Raw genomic sequence first — 23,046 nt, forward strand, 5'->3', positions numbered from 1 at the left:
TAGTACATATGAAATGTACTGCAGCTAGTAATTTACTAATCCCCAAGTTTAAACGAGAATATAGAAACAACCCAGATAATTATTTACTGTTCTTACAATTTGTTTAAGCATAACTGGTTTTTTTAAGCTTTCCCATGGCTTCCCTTTATCATGCCAATATTCATTAATAAATTAGTAATTCTTCCCCTTTATACAAATTTAAAATCCATTTGTTTGTTGACCGGAAAGAAGTTTAGATTCTCCCTCCAAAATGAAAAGTCACTTTTTGGGTAAATGGGAAACAATGCAATTTATGAATTTGCAGTCTTTACTGAGGTCTTCTCTCCTAAAAAGTGCATTTAGTTTCTGGGCATTAAAATGTGTAAATAAATAATAATATATATAATAGATACAATATATAATAATAACAACAACAATTAATAAATTAAACAATTAGAATCCACAAGGACAAACCCACAGGTAACAGATTAGATACAGGAAGCCTGTCCATTTATTTCAAAATTGGAGATTCTGTAATATAAATCGGAATTATTCACTAGTAAATACTATTCTTATCACAGCATAACAGTTTCTAAAAACATTTTGTTTACCAGCTATACAGAAGAATTTAGTTCTTTCTCACAAAAAGTAGCTTTGATCAACTAGTGCAAACATCCAATACAAGCCCAGACTGAAAGTGTTCAGAAGCAGCGTATTTGAAAGTACGTGAAAATGCCTTTCCTTCAGTATACCTGGACACCACTCAAATCCTCCCAGCATTTGTTCTCATTTAAAAAAAACATAATTCCTCACCACTTGCCAAAAAGAAACATGTATTTTAACTATTACATTCCTTACTTAAAAATTATTTATTTAAGATGAAGTCCCTCATTAACTCTTTAGCCATCTAGCACTTTACATTTTAAGCTAGAGAACTTTAACAAGAAAGGTAAAACAGTTTATTCAGCTTTTTACACAGCAGTATACAATAGCATAAGGTGGTATGCCTACTAAAATGTTTTGTTCAAGACAAAAGTACAAGTTGAATTTTTCATTACAGTAAAAATATTTGACTTATGTAACTTATTTGGCATTACAATGTGACTGCAATGTTTCTCTCAGCAGCATTTACATTAAAGTTACTTGATTCACATCAGACCGGTCATTTTGAAATAAACGAGTGATTTTCTGTTTGTTTTAATAACGGCCATGGTCCAGGGACCCCCCTGTACAAACTGGTCCTTGGACACAGCACATCTATTCTGTGAATCAAAGAGATTCCAGGAAGGTCCAGTAAAAGTAATGAAACTATTTGGGGAATAAGCTATTACCTGACCTTAACACAGCAGCAATGACCAGGAACTAACCTTTCTTGGAATGGTAGGTTTTAGTATTTCTTACTAAGGTAAAAACATTTCTATTGGTCCTTCTAACCTTTCCATGAAGAAAAAAAATATTAATCACTCAGGGGCAAATTTTATGTTCCAGAAACATAAACTTAGACATTTTCTCCCACTATGGGGAGAAAATAACATGGGTCTCATTTTCCAGTATCAGCAGTAGCAGCTGCTTGTAAAGGAATTGTCAAAAGTGCCACTGAGGTGAAAAGAGGTTTTCCATGTCTTACATTTAGTGGAGGAAAGAAATATTTTGATGTTCCCCAATTAAGATAACCCTGAAATGACTATGGCACTTGAAAAAATAAGGATTAATTTTTCACCCTTTGTGAGCTCTGGAGTTGTGTGAAGTGATGGACAGAGCAAGCGAGCTACTCCACAGAGAACATGACTTTTCCGTATCATTTAATGTGCATGTATCCCATCCTCCTGCACAAATGGCTTCATGGTCTCGGGCTGCTATGGGTGAGGACAAGCCATACTGTGTGTCCTGTTTATGTACAAACCTGGAACGTGAACAATAGTAAGTGGGGCAGCTGTAAATTAGTGTTAAATTAGTGTCCTAGAGGAAGTGATTTACCTGACAAAAATTTGCACAGTGCAGAAATACAAAGCATTTAGATCCGTTCAGATCTGTTACCTATAAGCCCAATGGAAATAGCAGGTAACCTATTGCCAGGGTATGAGCTTTCAACTGTAGCAGTTTGGGAACTTACATGGCCATACCCCAGCCTGAAACCTCACCCTTGTTTTCCAGTTATTTGTTCCTTGCTGCTGTTCTCTTAATTAAAGATGGAAGTAGATAGAAGTCACCTTCTTCTCTTTGGAGGGTTGATTATGCAGAATTTAGGCAAACAAATGCTCTGTGCCAAATGGAGGTAACTGAAGTGAGTGGTGTATGGTTGGTGTACATTGGATTTGCATGGGCATTGCATAGGCTTCAGCAACTTGCTGGCCTATGTGGCTGATGTTGATTTAAGTGCCCTCAGGGCCGGATCTTGTAGTGTGTGCTTAGCACACAGATGTGTTGCACTGACTTCCACAGAAGTAGAGGAACTGAACACATCACTAGATGCATTCACATTTGTGCTTGGCAAGAAGGGACTCCCAAGTATTTAAAGCTAGCATAAGTGATAATGCACTATTATAATTATTGTGTTAGATGGGTGAATGTGATACCACATACACTGGCCAAATGAATCTCCTAAAGCCCGGATTCTCTGAGGATTAATGCAGAGAACCCTAAAACCCCCCACTGGGTATGGCATGGTACCCTTGTAAACTCAGTGGAGCACTATGTGAATAAAGAAGTTACAGTCATACTGAACAGGAGTAAACTGAGAGTGTCCAGAAAATGGACGGGATTTAAGTGTGTTTAGACGCCAAATATCAACATGTAGAAGTTTCAGCCTCAGGAAGTTTTAATGGAAGAAAGTAGCTCAATCACTCAGTATATTTTGCAACTTCAGCTGAAAGTTTAACATCACAAAATGACATATAGCTATGCAGCTTTAAGAATCACACAAATGTATTCAATCATTTTCCCTGCTTCTCAGATCTGCTGTTCATTAAAAGCTCTTCTCCTGTTTGCAGTTTCCAGTTTTCAAATGGATGACACAACCAATGCATAGCTCAATGTTCATTCCCACGAGTCATAATTAATAAATAATTGTATCACATACATAGAATTTTACAGGTACTCTTAAAATGGTTTTACAGTTCTATTAAATATATAGATAAAATAATCACTGCTATATAAAAAAATCATTTTAAAACAGCTGAACTCTCAAGCTTTGCATAAAATTCTGTAGACACATTCATTACAATCTAGAAACTCAATAAAAATACATTTTAGAGCTCAATCTCTCAAAAATATTCATGGCATTGAAAATTGATTGTCATTTTTTACTGTAGTCTGTGCTTACCCTGCCTTTGCACTGATAATTTCCTACAATTTAGCAAAAGCTATATTCTGGTCAGTTTGTAGATTATATGACTGTTTAACTCATTTCCTCAACTCTAAGTCACCTGCCCCATAAATGTTTAGTGGGGTTCTGTCTTTAATGGTGTATCTTTCCTTGCACTTTCTATAAAATCACGATGAAACACTTTGCAGTTAAGTTACATGACTACAAAGACATTGAACCATCCTAGTACAGTTGCCACTCTAGTGCTGCTTCTGTGGACACCAAACATCCTTGATCCAGTGATCCCCAAGGCACTTCCTGACACATTTCACAATGCTCTGCTACCCACATTTGCTCAAAATCAGCAGGTTTTAGAAAGAGTCTTAACAGATCAGTACCCCTGTGTATCTGAATTAAGCCACTAAATCAATATACCAAATGTGGTCACTTCAAGATTAGCATTTTTCAACACAGGCAAAAGTTCTGCAAAAACTTCACTATTCAGACAGTGCATATATCTGTTGGAAAATGGGTAGACAATGGATTGCCCACCAGGGTTTAAATCCTCCACTATCACCAGCCAGTCCTCTGGGCAGCAAGTTAAAATAGGCTTTGCCATAATAAATATTTCATAATCGGGCTTTTTGGCAGTAGCTCAGAATAGGCCACAAACCCCAAAACCAAACAGTGTTTTCGGAACAGGGCACTTGCATTAAGGAACTGGATCTTGCACTGTGGAAGAAGACATGCAGGCCCACAAATCTGTTAAACTGGAGGAAGCTGCTGCTTATGCAGATTTCAGTCTTTACAGTTCCAGGTAAAGGCAAAACTCTTCAAGAGTTCAGTAGGTTTTTTAAGCAAAATTGACAACACCAGTGTAATCACTCTTAGAGTTTCTCCCTGGATCTTCTCACCCATGGAATGGCTAGGTAAGGTACACTGCTTCTGTTATAGAACACCCACAACAAAACAAACCCCCAAATTTGAAAGCAATATAATACCAACCATCATGGAATGGCCTACTATTTTTTTTCCTTCTTTTTTGGATGAAAGAAGCAATCTCTGTCTCTCAATAGGATGGACTGGAAAGTGTACATCAATTGAAACACTGGCTGCAATGACTAATACAATTACAGCATGCTGTTTGACATTTAAACTGTTCATTTCAATGGATCAGTCACTATTTATCAGTGGCAGGTAGCAAAGAAAACCTTGGAGTTTCTCCTTCTTGGATAAAATATGTGTAATGACATTTCTGGCAACTGCATGTTCCTGTTCACCTTTCCATTCTCCATGGATGTCAGTTGTTTAGCTAAGACAACCAAAGAGCTCCTCATCCTGATTCATCTTCTTAGGAGGAAGGAAAGAAGAAGGGAGCATACTTGATTGAACTTCAATAGCTGTAAAGCCCTATAAAGAGACTGTAATCCAACTCCAAGCAGCCTCTGCTGAAGATTAATAATCATGGAAGAATGAGAGTAAAGATACCAAGGGGCAGAAAAAGAACATAAACCAAGGAAGCCTGTGAAGAGTGGAACATAATGAAAAGTGTCAACAGTTTTGTTCTGAACTAGTGTAGTACACTGCTGCTTGCTGCTATTAAATAGATGCCATACCTCAGCCTGGTATTCCCTGGTTTTCAGGATAAGCATAAAACTTTTCTTGTACTAAGTTTTATTCTTGAAGAGGAAAAAGCACTAACCCTTCAACTTTCTATTTTAGCCTACTTCCAGAAAGCACCTTCAAAAATTCTTATATAGGTTTTCTTTCAGAAGAGAATATTATTGTCTTCCACAATAAGCACAAACAGGTTCATGGATCACAAAATCAGCTGACTCAAAATCTTGACTATTTTCATGAACAAGATGAAAGAAATGTTGTTCTTGTTTTTTTTTTACTTCAGATGATTCAAACCAAATTAAGTTGGATCTCTTCATCACCAAGAACAATTGATTTATTTCTAGGTTCATGGGATTAATCCAGCTCTAGTTAACAGTGCCAGGACAGAATAGGAAAGATTTCAGCTTTGCTGAAAGATGTCCATAATTTTATCTTCAATGTTTAAGATCTCCTGTCATTCTTTACTTCTATTGAATTCTAACTGCAGCTTGGGAGAAAAATCCCAGGAGAACAAAAAGCTTATGAAGAAGAATGAAGTGTGATGGATGGTTAGGATTACCCCAGCAGATAACATGACTTCAGACAAGTTTTAAATACCTGCAAATAAATTACTATATATTTTGATGTATCTTGATCCCAGGTGCTATTAGTTCATCTGAAAACTTAGCCAGGGTAGGGATACACCTTATGCTACAACAAAATATGTAAAACTTGTAGCCATGTCATTTATTTTTCATTCAGTGTAAAATTATAACACCCTTCATTTTAGGAAGCACATTGCAGTCAACCTTCTGAATTTTCAGCTGGAAGCAGCAATGTGTCGTAGTCTTATAAAGCATACAGTGAAACTAAAAATGTGCCAGTGAGGAGTAGTAACTTCACTAAAAGTCACATGGAGAAAAATTATTACTATGAAATTGAAGACTTCTCTTTTGTCCTAAAAGCATGGATTACACCTTCTCTGGGAAAAATCCTGCATCAAATATCCTAAAGTGATCATTGATGTGGACAAAACTTAAAAGAGGCAGAAGCAGCTCGACTGTGCCCGTGGATAAGCCACAGGAATCTCTTCAGTTGCGCTAGGAAGTCAATACTGGTTGTCAGGATTTCTCTGTATTTAGTTTTACATCTGTCATTTCTTTCTCAATTGAATTGGACACTTAAAAGATATTTCTAGTTCTTTTACCATACCCTAGTGCCTTAACAGTAGCCTCAGCAAAGCTGGTTACCTATTATTTTTTGTATCTGCAAAAGAAAGAAATCTTCTGTAAATAAAAGCAGCAAAGAAATTGAAGCAGACTCAGTGGACTGAGGTACTTTTAAAAACCTTTAGTTTCTGGCCTGAGATTTCCCATAAAAGTCTCCTAAGAAGCAGCTAGCATGTACGTTCTTTACACATCTCCATACCCAATTTATTCCTGCAAATCAAACATACCAAAAGGTGCAGGATAAAAATTACTTTAAATCCTAAAAAAAAAATCAAACTTCCCTATCCCAAAAAACCCTCAACCTGATTTTGTTGCTCCACTGGATGTGCTGCTGGAACTGTAATTAATTCTTGGTGTGTGTTCACTTCCTGTAGCTCTGCTCTGCCTCCAGCTCTTTCAAATGGAAAATGTGGAGAAGCATTTCTAGCCTTGCCCTTGCAGGGGGTCAGATCCAGAGGTAACTCAACACTATCCCTCTTCCACAGCTGTCAGGCCCTACATAAGAAAATGAAGCCAGAAGAATAATTTTTGAAGACTAGAGCTCTGAATTGTTCATACTTCTACTGATAATTATCTGGTTTTATTTAGCATCTTATAAAGCAAGGCACAAATGTACAAAATTGCATCTACTAAATCAGATAATTTTTATATATATTTACACAATTACCATAATATAAAACGTGCTTTGACACTGTCATAGCACAACAGTAGCGGAATTGAAGACAACCTGATAATAAACACAAATACCAGGTCCTGGATTTCTGTTTGTGTTTCACCTGAAGGAACATATTCATATGCAGATACACAAAGCAATCCAGCCACCATCCCTTTATTTTCCACACCTCACACAGATTAAACTTTGTTGCTAAGAAGCTGTGGAAGGAGTAAAAGGCAGTAGACCAGCACCCAGAAGAAAATGACAAAGTAGAATAGCTCTGGCTGCTCAAAAATCGTTATCTCATGAGTTGCTGCCGGAGTCTCGCTTGCTTCCAAGTCCTTTTTCTTCCTGAAAACAGAAGAGAATTCAGTAAGAGGCAAGAAAAAGAAGACTGTGGGGATCAGAGGGTGGACTAAAAGAAAGACAGTAGTTTAATGAAGCTTTCAGTCTAGTCAGTTGGAGGGCCCCAGCTAGACTAGGAGGGGCAGGGCATTAACAGCGTGTTCCTTCCAGAGTCAACATATGTAACAATCAATCTTCTGAAAACTCCAGACAAAATCTCAGGTAGTTTAAGTAAGTGCCATTACAGCACAGCCTTCTGATGTGAGGAGATTTCCACCTGTCAAAAAGATGCCCTTTTATTTTCAGAGCAGTAAACATAGCACTGGGCAACACATCTCACACTTCCACAGTTTTGCTTATACACTGGGTCTGACTTGATAAACTTTCCCCAAATCATCTGCTTTCAGAGCCCCTCATGCTAGGTACTAGAATAATAAACAGAAAAAGCCCAAGACTTCCAATCAAGAAACAACTAGCAGCTGGGAGTTTTCAGGACAACTCCAAAATTTCAACTTTCCAAATTTCCAGCTGTGGTTCATAAGGGCAAAGCCCAATGGATTCTTCCAGCAATATTGAACTCTCACAAAGACAAGGAAAGGTCTTATTTAAAGAGGCACAAGATGGTACAATCATTTGATAATTTTGTGGTACTGTAAGAAAAATACTCCAGTAAACTGTTTTTAATCTACTTTTGGAGAAAAATGGTGTTTTTCTGCCTGGGGCCTCCTGCTGGATATATACCTGAGTATTACACAGAATTCAGTTAGTATCAGCAAATTGTACAATTGATACAACTGTAACAGCTATTTGCGTATTTTTTTTAACAGAGAGACAGGCCAGTGGATCCTGATAATATTTTGTGTGTTTTCTGCACCTAAATATAACAACCATTTTACCTAGAAGTTCTGAGAGCTAATATTCAGTATCAGCTAAGATACTAAAAACCTAAAGCGATTCTTGTTTCTCATGGATGTTTAGACCCTAATACCAAAGGGATGCACACTCTGTGTTCATGACCCATCACCCTAAGTCTAACCTAAACACACATACAAATTATCAAAACTCATAGATGCTCCAACAGAGGCCAGCCCTCCACTGAAGTAATTAACTCTCCCTGGCACTGATCTCTCTAAACTTTGTTTTTACATCTTCCAAACATGGAAAGAGTCATCGCTGCCAGAGGGCCTAACATTTGAAGTTCTCCCACTCTTCTCTCAGCGTGAGGTATCCACCACATGGGGAAAAAGCTCAGAATCTTGCTCAGACAGCTGAATCTTTCAGGTCAAGAAAAAGCATCTTAGTCAAGGGACAGATTGAGAAATAAGGAATTTTTTTATCTTACCTATGGGAAATGTAGACTCTGAGCTATTACAGAAGACAGTTGCTACCATTATAATTAATTTCCAGTTCCCTTTGTATCAATGCTAGTAGTACCTAGGAGTTATGGCTTCCTTGCAAGAGTCAGTCTGAATAAGGAACACTCACCCAGTGAATAATGGATTTTCACCCATCTCTGTCATCTTCTCCTCATTTACACCATAGGTTTCCTTAAACAAACCAGGAATAGTTTAGATAAAAAAAATAAAATTCAGCATCTCACAAAGGTGGTAATTGCGTATTTTATACAAATTGTATCTAATGTTTTCTCAAATAAAATGAAAATGTGCTTATAAACATATTTCCCATCAGCACATCCAGCACTGCAGTCTGGTGCACACACAGAAAAATAAAAAAGTTGTGAAATAAGATTTTTTTGCTTTCAGCTGCCTTCATCAGTTGAAATAAACTTCCCTCATTCATATGTATTTCTAGTAGTTCTCCCAGCATTGCAACTGAAGCATCTGTGTGAAACCTTCCTTTCATTGAACACTGGCAGCAACATTTTTTTAAAAACTCCAAGATGGTCAGAATTTTATTTTTGTATTGAAAAAAAAGCCATATTCTTGTCCTTGCTCAGCATGCCCAGATTGCTGATGCTGTCCCTTCCTTCTGACTTTAAAAATAAAAATCCAGACCTCAGCTGTGTCATGTGCTCTCAAGACACCAGTATGAATCACATCTGTCCTTAGGGACACAGTTTCACATTACAACTAAAATTCTTTTAGGGTTAATTGCTGCTACTGATAATAAAATACACTGCCACTGTGAGGAAAAGGGACAGAGCCCAGTTTTTCAGAAACAGTCTCTTCAGGAGACACACAGCATTTTTGCAGGGTTGAAACCAGGGCACCAACATCATACAGAGAATGCAAGAACTAAAAGAAACTGGAGCAGCCTACAAAGGCAGCTTCAAACAAGCAAAATGTTGCAGCTATACAGATATGATGAAGCAAGATTCAAAGTTACAATAGATTTAACTATAGTATTAGGTACTCCTTTGTGAATTTGTTCAAGGTTCAGTAAAGTTTACTATGTATTTAGGAAAGTTCAGTAAAACTTTGAAACTATGTCTGGTCTTAGCACTAAAATTATTAGAAGTCACAAGACTTTCATACTTTCTTAGGCCTTTTTACAGTGTGTGAACTTCTGGAGTTTAAGATAACCAGAGAAACAGCAATAAATAAATGTCCACACTTACCTCCTCAGAAGCATTACGAGAAAATCTTTTTCGGAGATGAATGTTGGCATCACTGTCATTGCCTCTGTATTTAAAAGCAAAGTTTTTAAATTCATAAAGTTAAGTTAAAAGGAGACACTGCAAATGGATGTGACAGGTTTAAGCTACACAAAACCACAAATATGCATTGTTGCATGTATTAGAATATGGGCTGGAATTTGTCAGTAACATGATAAAAATGGCTTTGGGAAAATCTGACACACAATAAAAAATTCATATGCTCAAAAAGGAATCTTTTCTGAAAAATTGTATCTGAGGACATTTAAGTGAGAGTATACCCAAGTTTTATGGCCAGTGATACAAAAAAAATTTGGACTGACAGGGAACAGAACGCTTGAAGGGAACAACAGGTTTTTCTAAGCAAACTCTCAAATTCATTAGAGTGCTACAGTAATAAGCATCAATAAATTACAGTTCATATACTGCTCAAATAGATTACCTAAGAATAAATTAGAACATAAGAAAAACCAGAAGTAAATGGAGCAAAATTAGCTGAGTGTCTCTATACTGGGCCTGGCTGGGCTGCAGTTAAATTTCCAAGCGCAGTGGGCTGGGGCTGGTCAAGAGGCCTGGAGGGAAAACAGCCAGGAGAGCTGACCCAAACTGACCAAAGGGCAGTGACACAGACACACACTTGTTCCTATATGTATCTTCTGAAGCAACCACTACACTCTGCTTCCCTGGAAGTGACTGGACACTGCTGTGCAAATGGGAAGTAGAGAATAAATAAATTTTGTTTGGTCTTCTTCAAATTTGCTTCCACACATGGCCTTTGCCTTTTCATTAAAATGCCTTTACCCATGATTTCTTCATCTTATTTTCTCTCCAACACCTCATTTACTTGCTCATAACCAGAAAAAACATCCAAGAAGTATCTACTAAAATCAATCAATGTCGTGCTTCCCCAGAGTGTCACAATGCACATGGACTATTTTCTCTACATTACAAAATACTCTCTCTGTTAGAAAAGCAATTATAACACTTCCATGTTCAAAATACACCGTGCTTGCACTTGGGTTTTGTGTGGCAAAGTTTGCAGCACAGTCAAATCAAGTCCCACTGAATCACTCGAAATATTTAAGAGAAACACAGGACGAAGTCAATGAATCCAAATACTTCTTTGTAAAACAAGATTGCAACAAACATCCAATGGACAGGGCAACTTCAAAAGACCAGTTAGTAGTATTTAAGACAAAGTTAATGTGAAATACCTGGTAAATTCCTGGAATTCAGCATTTTCTTCCAGGTCATCTTGTGACAGAGTAGTAGTCTCAACTTCTGAGATCTGCAAATCTTCTTCAATCATATTTTCCTCTTCCTCCTCCCTATTACTGTTTTCTTCTGGTGTCTTTATGGCTATTGGTAAATCCTCTAGAGGTTCTGCTATGGCCTGTTGAAATTAAGAAATGTTTTGCTTTAGACAACAAGACTGATTCCCCACCCTTCTAAATATCTTAGTGGTGCAGCCTACTCAGACACTCAATTGCAGATAGTATGAGACTGAAAATCTCACTGAAGAGAATAAAAGAGCAACAGATTTCTTGAAAATCTTTTGGGATACATGGAACCATCAGTTCAACATGCATATATACAGTTGGAAAGTCAGATCTTTCTATTAAGAAGCCATGACATGACATGGCTCTTTGAAGCAATCCACTAGACTTTTAAAATCTAGCCCCAATTATTCCTTCAAGTTTACAGCAAACTGACTTCATTACTGTAGTTAGAGTCAGGATCAAAATATGTTCAAGCAACGTGTCTAAGCAACATGCAGAGCAGCATTAAATGGACACTCATTCCTGAAAAACACTGTCAAAAATTACTGAGCTGGAAAACATGTACAGCACTTCAAAAACTGGTGCCTGCAAGAGGAGATGCAGGAGCAAACTGCCTAATCCAAATATCCCCAAAGTACCCACTACTTTCACCTTCCCCAGTGCAGACAAGCCTTCATTTTACCTGTGTAACATATCCTACTCAAATTGTTTTTCTAAGTTTTTGTAGGCAAACTTACTTGGATTGAGACAAAAATTATCATTGCCTGTATCCTTTCTTTAGAAGCAATACTAATTTCTGTTCCTCTCATTACAGATTATTAAAAATATCCTCTCTGGTAATCTATTATGCATAAGGATTATACAGAAACCTCTAACTATTTTGAAACATAAAAATTCACATTTTTGCTGTACTTTTATGCAATCTTTTAGGCTTAGGGATTACAGAAGCCTCAAATTATTTAAAGATATAATATAAATTCACTTTTTTGCAGTGCCATTAGTATTAGAACCTATTTTCTCTAAATGTCTGATCTTCTCGGGGATCTGCAATGTCATTCATTCCAGTAGGGGGCTGTGGCAAACAGTGTAATGGACCGGGAAACCACGTACATTTTAAGTATTTCTCCAAACACTGCAAAATGAAAGCAAATGAAAATCACTGGGATCTGATGCTAAGTCCACATATATACACAAAGAAATGCTGGTAATAAAAAAAAATACCTCAGGATGTTGTGAAATAGCGGAATCTTCATGGTTGGTGCCCTTATTGCCATCTTCTTCTATCTCTTCTACTAGTAATGGTACTTCTTTCTCTTCTACTAGTAATGGTACTTCTTTCTCTTCTACTAGTAATGGCACTTCTTGCTCTTCTACTAGTAATGGCACTTCTTTCTCTTCTACTAGTAATGGTACTTCTTTCTCTTCTACTAGTAATGGTACTTCTTTCTCTTCTACTAGTAATGACACGTCTTTCTCTTCTACTAGTAATGACACGTCTTTCTCTTCTACTAGTAATGGCACTTCTTTCTCTTCTACTAGTAATGACACGTCTTTCTCTTCTACTAGTAATGACACGTCTTTCTCTTCTACTAGTAATGACACGTCTTTCTCTTCTACTAGTAATGGCACTTCTTTTTCATCAGAAGAATTCACGTGACTGCTTGTTTTTGTAGTTTCTTCCTCGCTGTTCTCAGTATCTGTTTCTGATGGAGGGGTACCTAGCTTGTTCTCCAAGTCTGGCTCTGGAGCATCTTCCTTGTGGTCCTGTTCTGGTAAGTTCTTGTCATGTAAAACATCTGTCACTGTTTCAGAAGAAGCTTTTTCACTTCCTGTATCATAACCTTCGATACAAGGCTCGAGGTAAGCGTTCAGAACTGCTGATATGGGAACATTATAATGTGGATAATAAAAGAGATCGTGGGGTATCACGGATACTTTCGAAGAAGTGGGGAGCACTTCAGCTGCAGACTCAACTTCATCACAGCTGTCCAGGTCCTCTGGAGTTTTAGGTACATCTGAGAGAGAGTCATCAGATGTCTCCTGCTGTGTAGATAGTTCTTGGCTTTCGAGATTAGAACCATTTGGTGAACAAGGGTTTGTTTCTACTGTCTCAAGGACAGGTGATTCCTTTGTATGTTCATCTTGTGGAAGTGTCTGTATTTCCTCATTTAGAAGGTGGAGAACGTACTTCTGCGTATCTTCTTGTTTTGATGTATCTTCTGGTAAAAGAATTGAAGACTGGGGTTTGCTCTCTTCGACTTTATTAATAGAATCGTCTGTAAGTATACCTGACGTCCAGGATAATGGACTCAAAGAAGAAGTATTGGCTGAAAGGCTCTTGGTTTCATTGTCATATTCAGTAGGGGTTTCCTTAGTTAATTCTTCAGAGTATTCTTCAAAGGAGTCAACAGAATTTTTCTGATCTGTCTGAACAGCTGGAGAAAGGTCATCATTCTGTTTCAGTGCATCATCAGAGATGCTCCCTTCACCTGGCGTGAATTTGTCATTTAGAACCTCCCAAGAGGAGTTGGATTCAAAACTGACAGGTCCTGTAATTTTCAGTGAGGTAGGCCTTTGAGGCTCCTCTTCAGACATTCCCTGTAAATCGTCTAATGCTTGACTCAGTTTCCCATTACAATTTTCAGAAGTGGTTTCTGATGGGATTCTCTCAGCGATATCATGAATATGGACCTTTGGAGGAGCCGGATGACTCCTCTCATGATTAACAATATACATGTTTTCTTCACTTTCACTTAAAATCAAGATTTTGCTTTCCTTTTCTGACGGTGTGTCTTTGATGTGGACATAAGTGGACTCAACTGGAAGCTCCTTGTCAGGATCTGTAAAGTCTTCCTGTAAGTGAGGATATACCATTAGAAGACAAATCCTAGCTCAGATACCATTTTACATTTCCCAAACACAATGGAAACAATAAATATGTAGTGTTTTAGTCCATTATTTTATGAATGGCAAATTAATAACTCATTTATTTTGAAAGTAGGAAAACTAATTTGGCCAGTCAAGTGCCTTGAACAAAGTTCAGCATGAAGAAAGCATTTGTACAGGAAGATCAGAATGCAGACAAGCTTACTCCTCAATTGTTAATGTATTTATCTCTCCCTGCTGCACCTGTGGAGAGAAGTGACTTGGCTTTTTGACACAATCCCAAACTCTGGGAATAACATAAACCTAACAACTCCAATGAATCCATTCTGCAACATATTGATATGCCAGATTATTTCCTTCCAACAGACTCCATTAAAAGAACGGTCATTTTTAACTTTGTCCATTAAAATGCCAACAAGTCTTAATGTCAGCCAATCTTATTGCTCATCTAATTTAATAATAATAATAATTAGACTATTAAAATAATTTTAATTCCAATTACTTTAGTAATGCCTACCAATTTTATCAACTACAAAATATATCCCAACTGTAACCTTCAGTCAAGAAATGAGAGAAAATGCCTTTTTCTCCTAAAGGCCTTTGCCAATTCTTCACAATGTCAGCCCATGCTTAATCCTCGATTCCTTATTTTTGCATTAAAGTCCTGGTCATTTAAACTGCAGTTTATTTCATGCTTATAATGAGTGTTTTTTACTTTTGTATTGACAAGATTCAGCTTTTCATATCTTGTATCTCATACCTGCTAAATTCAGACTGATCATGGCCCTCAAACTTGGGAAGATAGAAGCAAAAATTAAATTTGAGATCCAATGAAGCATTATAGATAAAGGAATAAATTTCAGCATTATTTAAAACCAATATAGCAAAGCAGTAGAGTCCTATGAAACCAGTTCTAACCTCTGGAAGTTGCAATTGGATGTAAATGTATAAAAGCACAATTCTACCTAAATCATTTTAGTAATTACTAATGAAAGCCCATTTAACTGAGTTTAACAAAAATGTGAAAAATTAAACCCAGGTTTGTTGTTTATTTTAAATAGCTTAGAAAGAAACCTAGAAAACAAATCTGACTTTATTTCGTACACCAAGGCAAATTAAAGAAATGACATGACATGAGTAAACACATACCCCTTCCAGCTCTGGGAAGTGCTCCAGGAATTGTGCCACATATGTCACAATTGACTGTTCATCGGGTGACTCCACCATGATATCTGTGGAGACAGACGCGAGCGGCTTGAGCACACACAGCTTTGAAACACTCTTGCAAAGGAACAGATTGTCAGACATTTATCCTGCCATTATGGTCACTGAAATAGCTAGCTACAAACAGCTATTTCTTTTTCTGACAGATAAGAGAGATGCTCTTCACTGCTGATGGCACTTGACAGAGTTCTCAACATCCTATTCATGTTCATTTTTTCCTATTTCCAAACACATACTGAACCCCGATCAGGGTTCCCTCTTCATTCACTTTTATACTGCCATTTATGCTGCTGTCACTAGACAGTTAACTGTTGTTGAGCAAAATACAGAGGTTTATTCTTAACAGGATAGCCCAGTCTTCTAACAGGCCATGAAAGTGAAATAGTGCTTTCAATCAGGACACCAAGGCCTAGCACCAGGCTAGTAGAGTTCAGTAAAAAGAACAACAAGAAATCCCTTTATACATATTTTATGTACACATACACACTTAGGCTTACATGTATAAACAGTTGTGTGTATATATGCACTGCAAGGCGAAAACGGGGAGATACAGATGTATTTGAATGGATATCACTCCATTTGCCTGGTATGGCAGCCTCGCACAGTTCATCCTGGAGTGACATTTAATCTCTGCAGCCTAGGTGTTACAGAACGGTGCTAATGCACTGAGACACCCCTCAGCACAACCCCTCTAAGAATGCAGATGTCACAAAGCATCTAAGCATGAACCAGGACCAGTGTACATAGCTAAAACCATGGTAAGATCTTTGTCCTCAAGGAGCTTACAAATATGACTGGAAATATACAGTTACAAGCCACTGACCATTTTTATTTTTCTTATCAAAAAGCCCAGCACACTGATTCCATCAGCAGCCTAATCACTGGGAGGTTTTTGGTATGTATCACAATGCAATATTCATGAATTCACTGTAGTCTGTGTGTTACCCAACAAAGTTGATGTGTTTACCTTCTGGTTCGAGGAGCCGAGGGACGCCCAGTTTATTCTGTGCTATGCTGAAAGCATCCTCCAGGTTTTCTCGGGCTGATTTCTCCAGTGCATGCTTCATGTCTACCAAAGTACAATCTATGGCTTTTATGACGGCTAAGAAAGCAAGGCCACTCCTCCAACTACTTGTAAAGTCCTGGACTGCAACGCCATACCTAAATAGAATTACATACATTTTACATGCCTGGTTTGTTACAAAATCCAAAGTAAAGGCATCATCATTTTCAGACTCCTCAGAGTTAAAACATAAGGTTGCTGAGTAGCACTTGTCACATTTGAGATATTTTTGGATTTCAAACTCTAGAAATACATTCAGAAAACACATGGGTTCACAAACTGAATTGGTGTGGCTAACAGCTGACACTAACCTGCTTGTAGGAAGTAGTTAGTAAAAACAAAGCCCTTAAGAATTCAGTAACCACATTTAACATTCACAAAACCAAATGTCTATGTGATTCCTGTTTCTGTTGCTCTCCAGCATTTTAATGCCATAGCTTGGGAAAACTTCCAAGATTTAAATATTTAAACACATAAGCATAAATGATTCACATTCCTGTGTACTTGGCCTTCTATAGCAGAAAATCTGCCAAATGCAAATGGTGTCAGCATATGCATAAACCACAAGAGTGTTAGAGGCCCAAAGTTTTGGAGGAAAAACAGCCATCAAACTTGCAGTGGAATACAGCCCCAGAATAGAAAATTCTGCACAGATCATGAGATAACAGGATTACAATGATGCTATTATGTTTGAAAAACTGCAGTTGCAAGAACAATTTTCTCTTATGAGATATTTTCAATTTGCACTCTTTGACTGGGCTGAAAAGTCTGTGGCCTTCACTTCTCAGGTCCTCACTTTCTTCATACCACCTGTTAATGATGACATCAGCATTATTTTGGACTAAAACTGCAGTTCCTCTGTGGTCTGCACTAGCAGCAGTGAACTACAGATCTCAATGAGACAATTTCATCTGCTCAACAAGCACCCTTAGCTTCACTGCAGATAACCAAGGGATCATGTGATCCACAGGATCAGTATTTAAGATGTAAATTTTTGTCTTCAATACTAGACATAGAAAATTTGTGTTCAAAGGCAAGACATAAATCCAGAGACAAAAATGCCAAATATTCAGGTAACCAACCTGTATAAGTAACTTTGATGCACACCCTCTTTAAAACTCTCTGCCAGTCACCACTTCAAATAACAATACATGCAAAATACACTCCAAGCATTTGCATGTGTATGAGACAACTTACACTACAGTTTTTTAACCTGACAGTAACTCTGCCAGGATAAAGGATTATTACACAAAATGCTTTGGTGAAAGAACCACTTTTTTATTAAAGAGGAGAGAGATGTCTTGTGCAGTGGAAAAGCACTCAAATGTTACAAGTTCAGGAGAAGTGATTTAAGTTTCACCCCCTTCCTCTCTTTAATTCTGAGGAAGCAGGGACTCTAGCAGGGACTCTGTCCTTCAAGGCACTCTGCAGCACACAGAGAAGCTTCCTCTGGGCTACTGCTTAATTTAAAAGGCTGCTGATAAAATCTTTCAGTACATTTATTTTTTTCAGTTCACCCCCTGGTTATACCTAACCTTTAATCAGCAAAAGATGTCAAATAGACTGCATGAAAGCTGGGGTCTGGGGAGAAGAGAAAGATCCTGTTTTCAACAGCACCAATCAGCTTAGTGCAAGTTAAATGTTAACACTTAAACCATGGAGCCAGCAGCGGCCTTCAAGGTCAGACGGCTGCTGTAAACACATGGCCATAGGGAAACACCCCTGCACAGACCCTGTGCTCCCAAACTGCAAAAGCAGAAGAAGCCACAGCACATGGCAACACATCCATGGGGCAGGACAGAGAAAAGAGACTCAGCTTCAAAGGGGCAGGTGGCAAGACACTGTTTTGTTCAAGGGTTTGTTAGCTTACTTTCTGGTTTTCCTCTGAACCCAGATTAGAAGGGCCCTGATGGCTTTCCGCTGATCCTTCACTGTAATGGACATGTTTCTCTCCACGCTGGGAGTGCTGGGGGATGTATCTGATTCTGGACCACTGGGCCCAGAGGACAGGCTGGAAGAGGAGGAGTTCCTGTTGAGGTTGCCTGTAAGCTCCTTAATCTGTAATAAAAGGTGAAATACACAGTGTTCTGCTTTATCACTGGCTGCATTGTGTCCTTGTTTTCATGCAAACTTCAAAGAGATTAGTGCTATAACTGAATTTTAAGTGATAATTATAAAACTGTTCATTTTACTCAACTTGTATTTTACAAGCAGGACAGCCAGCAGCAGCCCAGGCAACAGAAAGGGCGAGCTGAACTGTGCAAATTAAACAAAAAGCAAAGAAACGTGTCCTTGAAAGAAAAGTTAAACTGAAATTATTCTCTTCACAAGAATTGCTTGAGTGAAATATTTTTCGTCGAGAAATGGTGACGTGCAGCAGCACTCGTGTCCTTGATCAGCACTGACATTTGAGACTGCTGCTTTCGGGTCCCCCGTGCCCTCTGCTGCCAGGATGTCAGGTTCTGGTCACATTGTCTTTGCCTGCGAGTCTGCCTGGCCAAACTGGTTCTGTGCAGCACTGTTCAGCCTGAGGAGCTCAGCCAGGGAGAGAAGCCCCAGTGCGACTTGGAGACCACTTTTTTAACCTTATAGCCATTAAATCAGACCAAGAGAAGGAAAGAGCCTCACAGTCTTACGAGAGTTGCAGAACCCTCCCTCCATCTCTCTCTGTCCATTAGAATTTGGGATTGTCTAGAAGGTAATTTTCAAACTATGTGTAGGTTAGGGAGCAGTTTTAATCTAAGCCTTTATCTAAGGTATAAATCAATTTTCAGGCTCAAATACATGTTATCAGACCCAGGTCCTTTGAGATCTTTCATATGACCATGTATATCAGTTGCAAATTTTTGCCATGTTGAGTAAGCCTCCAGAGAATAGTGATTCTAAATGGAATTTCCCACCACATTGGACCAAATCCAGGTAAAGGTCATTGAAAATAAACTGCGACCTGGAACCATACCCAGGACATGCGTTCAGATGCAGGGAATCTGGAACAGAACCATGAAAAGGCACAGGAAAGAAGGGAAAGTAGTAATCTGAAGCTCTAATTCAGGTCCAAGTTAAATGAGGGCTTAAATTGTCTCCAATTTACATCAAAATAGGTCCAGTGAAGTAAAATGAAAGCAGATGCAAGTATAAAATTAGCGTATATTAGGAGGGGAAAAGCTCAGGTTTAGCATGATTAACTATGTTCTTTAGGATTAAAAATCAATTTAAAAATCAGTATTCAGCTGGAATAGATGTATACCATGAAGACTGATTACTTATGGTTAAAGTATTCAAATTTTATTACCTGGAAAAACAAGATTATATTCCATATTAGTCCAAGTACCAGAGAGGAATTTCCATCTGCTATTTCTGCTGCATCAATGCTAACAAGCTTTACCTGTAGAAGAGATCATAAATTCAGAGCCAAGTTCAAAGCACCAAGGTATATGCAAAAAATGCACTGAGACTACTGGATATGTCCATACCACTGCTGCCACTGACAGGCCAGCAAAAAAGCAATGCAGCAATCTTGTATTGATGGAAATTTGCCCTGATCACAATCACTCTTCTCCTGGAACTCCTATCTGAAACCCCAGCATAGTCTGCAGAACAGAAGGGAACTCAGTTCTGCATTTTTGGGACTACAAATGCATTACCTGCATACAAAAATGGAAGAAGATGGGGCCCCCTCCAGTTGACTCCACTCATAAAAATAGAGAATTTATTTCTTGTACAAAATTCTAAAATCCTAGTCAGATCTCTTTCTTTTTTTTTATGTATCTCCTTTCTCCTTCCTCCTTCCTTATCCCACCTTCCACAGCTTGTCACAGAGTTCTGATTAAATCAGTTAGCAACGGATAGGGTTGCCTAATCCAAACAAACCCTAGACTTTCCCACACTGAGGTTTTTTCCAGCTGATAACACCAGGATGTTATTCTCTTAGACAACACAGCCTTGGTTTTGGCAAAGGTCACGGAGGAGGGAGGAAACAAGGAAGCTGTCAGAACTGCACATGGCACCCAGACCGAGGTAAAGCCCAGCAGCCCATTTATCACTGGGAAGTCCCGGACACGGTGAATCACTCAGCAGGGCTTTACCCTGCTGCCCTGGTTCCACCCACTGTGCTTTAATATCTAACCCTGAAGCTCTTGGCAGCCAAGGCATTTTGCCAACACTTTCATCACCACCCTTCACTAACTGGTTTGGTTAAGCTGAAAAAAGGAAAGCAAAATAACTTTTTATTTAGTGGTTTGCACAATAGGCTTAGCATTTTCAGTCTTAGCAAGAAGACACCTCTGGTAGTCATATGTCAAGGATCAGATTTCTTGCTAGCTCCAAGGTATTTGGTGTGGGAAAACCTTTAAGACTTAGTACATTTGAATAGCAGTTTCTCCAAAACGGGGAGCAAGTCGCATTTATCATTACACTGCTTAGTGTGAGCTCTCTCCTCTTACTGCTGCTTATGTTTGTCACACAGCCTAGCAGAGATACTTAGCTAGAAGATATTGACTGCTTAATCTTAAAGGAATGGGAAATCCATAGGAAAGTAGTTTTTAGCACTACTAATTAAAAAGCCACCTGCATTCAAGGTTCCTCCTTCTTGGCCCTGGTGACTGAGGACCTAGTGAGGTCCTGGCAACCAGATATGCTTCAGCTGCAGCTCTGCCAAGCGCTGGTACCAACAGAGAGAGATAATCTGCCAGTGGGCCTTAGCTGGATTTGGTTAAAAAGCATCAACTGGGAAACTGTTAAGAAATATGTCAATATGTAAAATATTTCTTAGCAGTTCTACAGCAGGACGTGTAGACGTACACATTTAGGGCCAGATCAGCCCCTACTGATGGAGTTTCCATAGGGAGGCTGGAACACCTGGAAGTTACTGGACAACTTCTTGACCTTTCCCATCCTCTCCTGGGGAAAAAGGCAAAGGATGTTAAACTTCCCACATCTAAGTAATAAGAGATGTGCTAAGACCTTACATCATGCTCATCCCTGCACTGGGGTTTGCAGCAACTCTCCTGCACTACAAGCACTGCTGCTGGAGCAGGGGCTAAGTTCAGTGCAGGGAAGCAGCAAAGTGACACCAGTTGCTGTTGGAGCATCCCATACAAGGCAGGGTTTTGCACACACACCGATCCCTCCTCACCCATAAAGTTTAACCTTACTGGAGTCCTTTATAGGAAATAGCCCAATATCTGTTTTCTCTTTCTGGAAGATCTAGGTATACCATGTATACAAATTGTTTCATGGCTGGGGCTTCTCTTGACCCCATTGCTCTCAACAACACACAGGCCACTTCCACAGGGTTCTGGAATAAACCCATCACGGGAGAAATAAAAAAAGGAATGACTCATTTCCAGCTACAGGGTCTGATCACACTTGGTCACTTAAAACTCTAGGAAGTGATGCTGTGGTAGTACAACACTGACTATGAGGGAAGTTATATCCCTGTAAGGCTTTGATTCCTGGAGTTATGCATTTATATCATGTTCCCAGATTTCACTTTCTCTTGCTTTTGACTCATGATCAGCTGCTGCAGCAATCAGTTTACCAGATAAACACATGATTTCTAATATTGAAAGTATTTTTGAGAAAAGAAAGTCATACACCATCAGTGTAACTGAAGCAATCCCAGTAAGACTCAGATCATTAAAGTTGCTTGCATTTCTTTTTATTTTCTTTTAACAAAGGTTCCTGATCCTTTGATCCCACTGAACTTTACCATATAAAATGAGCAAATAATCCTTGCTTTAGACTCCATAGGTGTTCTTGTTGTGCATTTTTATGTGGCTTTTCAGCATTGCTGCAAAGGTAAGTCACAGCCTCTTGAGCAATACACTCCTCTTGCATACATGCAACACATCAGATTAGCAACAATTACACTTGCAGCATACATCAAGAGAAAATATTAAGACCTGTCTTTGAAAATACTCACATTACTGTCCTCCAAGAACTTAAGTGCTTTTGCTATGTTGTTCAAACGAAAAATGCGATGGGTTGAAGATTTGTATTCATGCATCTGGAAAAAAGAAGTGCCATACTGTTTTTAAAACTGGTGGAATCATTCACCACATCATGCAAAGCTTAAAACACTACAAGCACTGAGGCAAAATAAAGCTAAGGAAATCTATCTATGAAAAATCGTTGCCATCTTTTGTGAGCAGTAAAATGCTTCAACTATACAATTGTAGCAAAACAGGGTTAGCAACCAGCTTTCTTTTTCTCCAGATGTTATTACTCTCTTGGACTGGCCACATTGATTATTTATGTAATCACTCCCCAACCATGTTCAGTCAGATTTGCCTGAAAATTCATAACAACAGATTTTCTTTTGTCTTGAATTAAATGAAATTATCCTAATTAGGAAGCATGAGCAATTCTAATAGCAGGCACGGGCAGGTGGGAGGCAAAACCCTTCACTTTGGCAGAAATGGAAAGTTTTTGCATGCCTTTCTCCCTGCAATTCCACTTTGGCACACTGTTTTTATCCCACATGTGCAAAAACAGCTAACAAGAAATGCTGACCTTACCCCCTTCTCTCACCTCCTCCCTGACCTCCCAGAGTATACCCTAGGGTTTACCATGATGTGTCTCCCCCTTCAATTAATTCCAAGCCTGGCCCTCAATGCAATCTCTGTGAATGCACATGGAGACACTGCTGCTTCTGGTGCAGCTCTGCTAACTTTCAAGAATATTAAAAAGTATTCTTGACTCTGAATGTATGAGCACACATTCAGGGGGCATTCCTGCTGCAGGGTATGCAGGTGGTCACTCACTGCAGAGCATCACCAGGTGCACCTGCAGTGGTGAGACAGCTGCTCCTCTTACTCTGATGTGACAGCCACACACAAGAGAGTTCTCATCAGAAGATTGATGGATA

At 38.7% G+C, this 23,046-nt stretch overlaps 1 protein-coding gene across 3 annotated transcripts in view; it reads right to left on the reverse strand.

The window, feature by feature from the left end:
- Positions 1 to 460: 460 nt before the first annotated feature.
- Positions 461 to 23,046, reverse strand: part of CLMN (calmin) — a 75,268-nt gene continuing 52,682 nt past the window's right edge. For 2 of the 3 annotated variants that reach the window (XM_063399295.1, XM_063399297.1), the window contains exons 4-13: positions 22,102 to 22,185; positions 19,471 to 19,563; positions 18,049 to 18,236; positions 16,083 to 16,276; positions 15,041 to 15,123; positions 12,227 to 13,858; positions 10,940 to 11,118; positions 9,690 to 9,753; positions 8,597 to 8,658; positions 461 to 7,117 (exon numbers count right to left, since the gene is read on the reverse strand). In XM_063399295.1, the coding sequence (XP_063255365.1) occupies positions 6,964 to 7,117; positions 8,597 to 8,658; positions 9,690 to 9,753; positions 10,940 to 11,118; positions 12,227 to 13,858; positions 15,041 to 15,123; positions 16,083 to 16,276; positions 18,049 to 18,236; positions 19,471 to 19,563; positions 22,102 to 22,185 (2,733 nt within the window). In that variant the 3' untranslated portion in view covers positions 461 to 6,963. The remainder of the gene's footprint in view (positions 7,118 to 8,596; positions 8,659 to 9,689; positions 9,754 to 10,939; positions 11,119 to 12,226; positions 13,859 to 15,040; positions 15,124 to 16,082; positions 16,277 to 18,048; positions 18,237 to 19,470; positions 19,564 to 22,101; positions 22,186 to 23,046) is intronic. The other variant, XM_063399296.1, reaches the window with a different exon arrangement.

Source organism: Prinia subflava, chromosome 5, assembly GCF_021018805.1.
Source record: "Prinia subflava isolate CZ2003 ecotype Zambia chromosome 5, Cam_Psub_1.2, whole genome shotgun sequence".
Classification (NCBI taxonomy): Eukaryota; Metazoa; Chordata; class Aves; order Passeriformes; family Cisticolidae; genus Prinia; species Prinia subflava.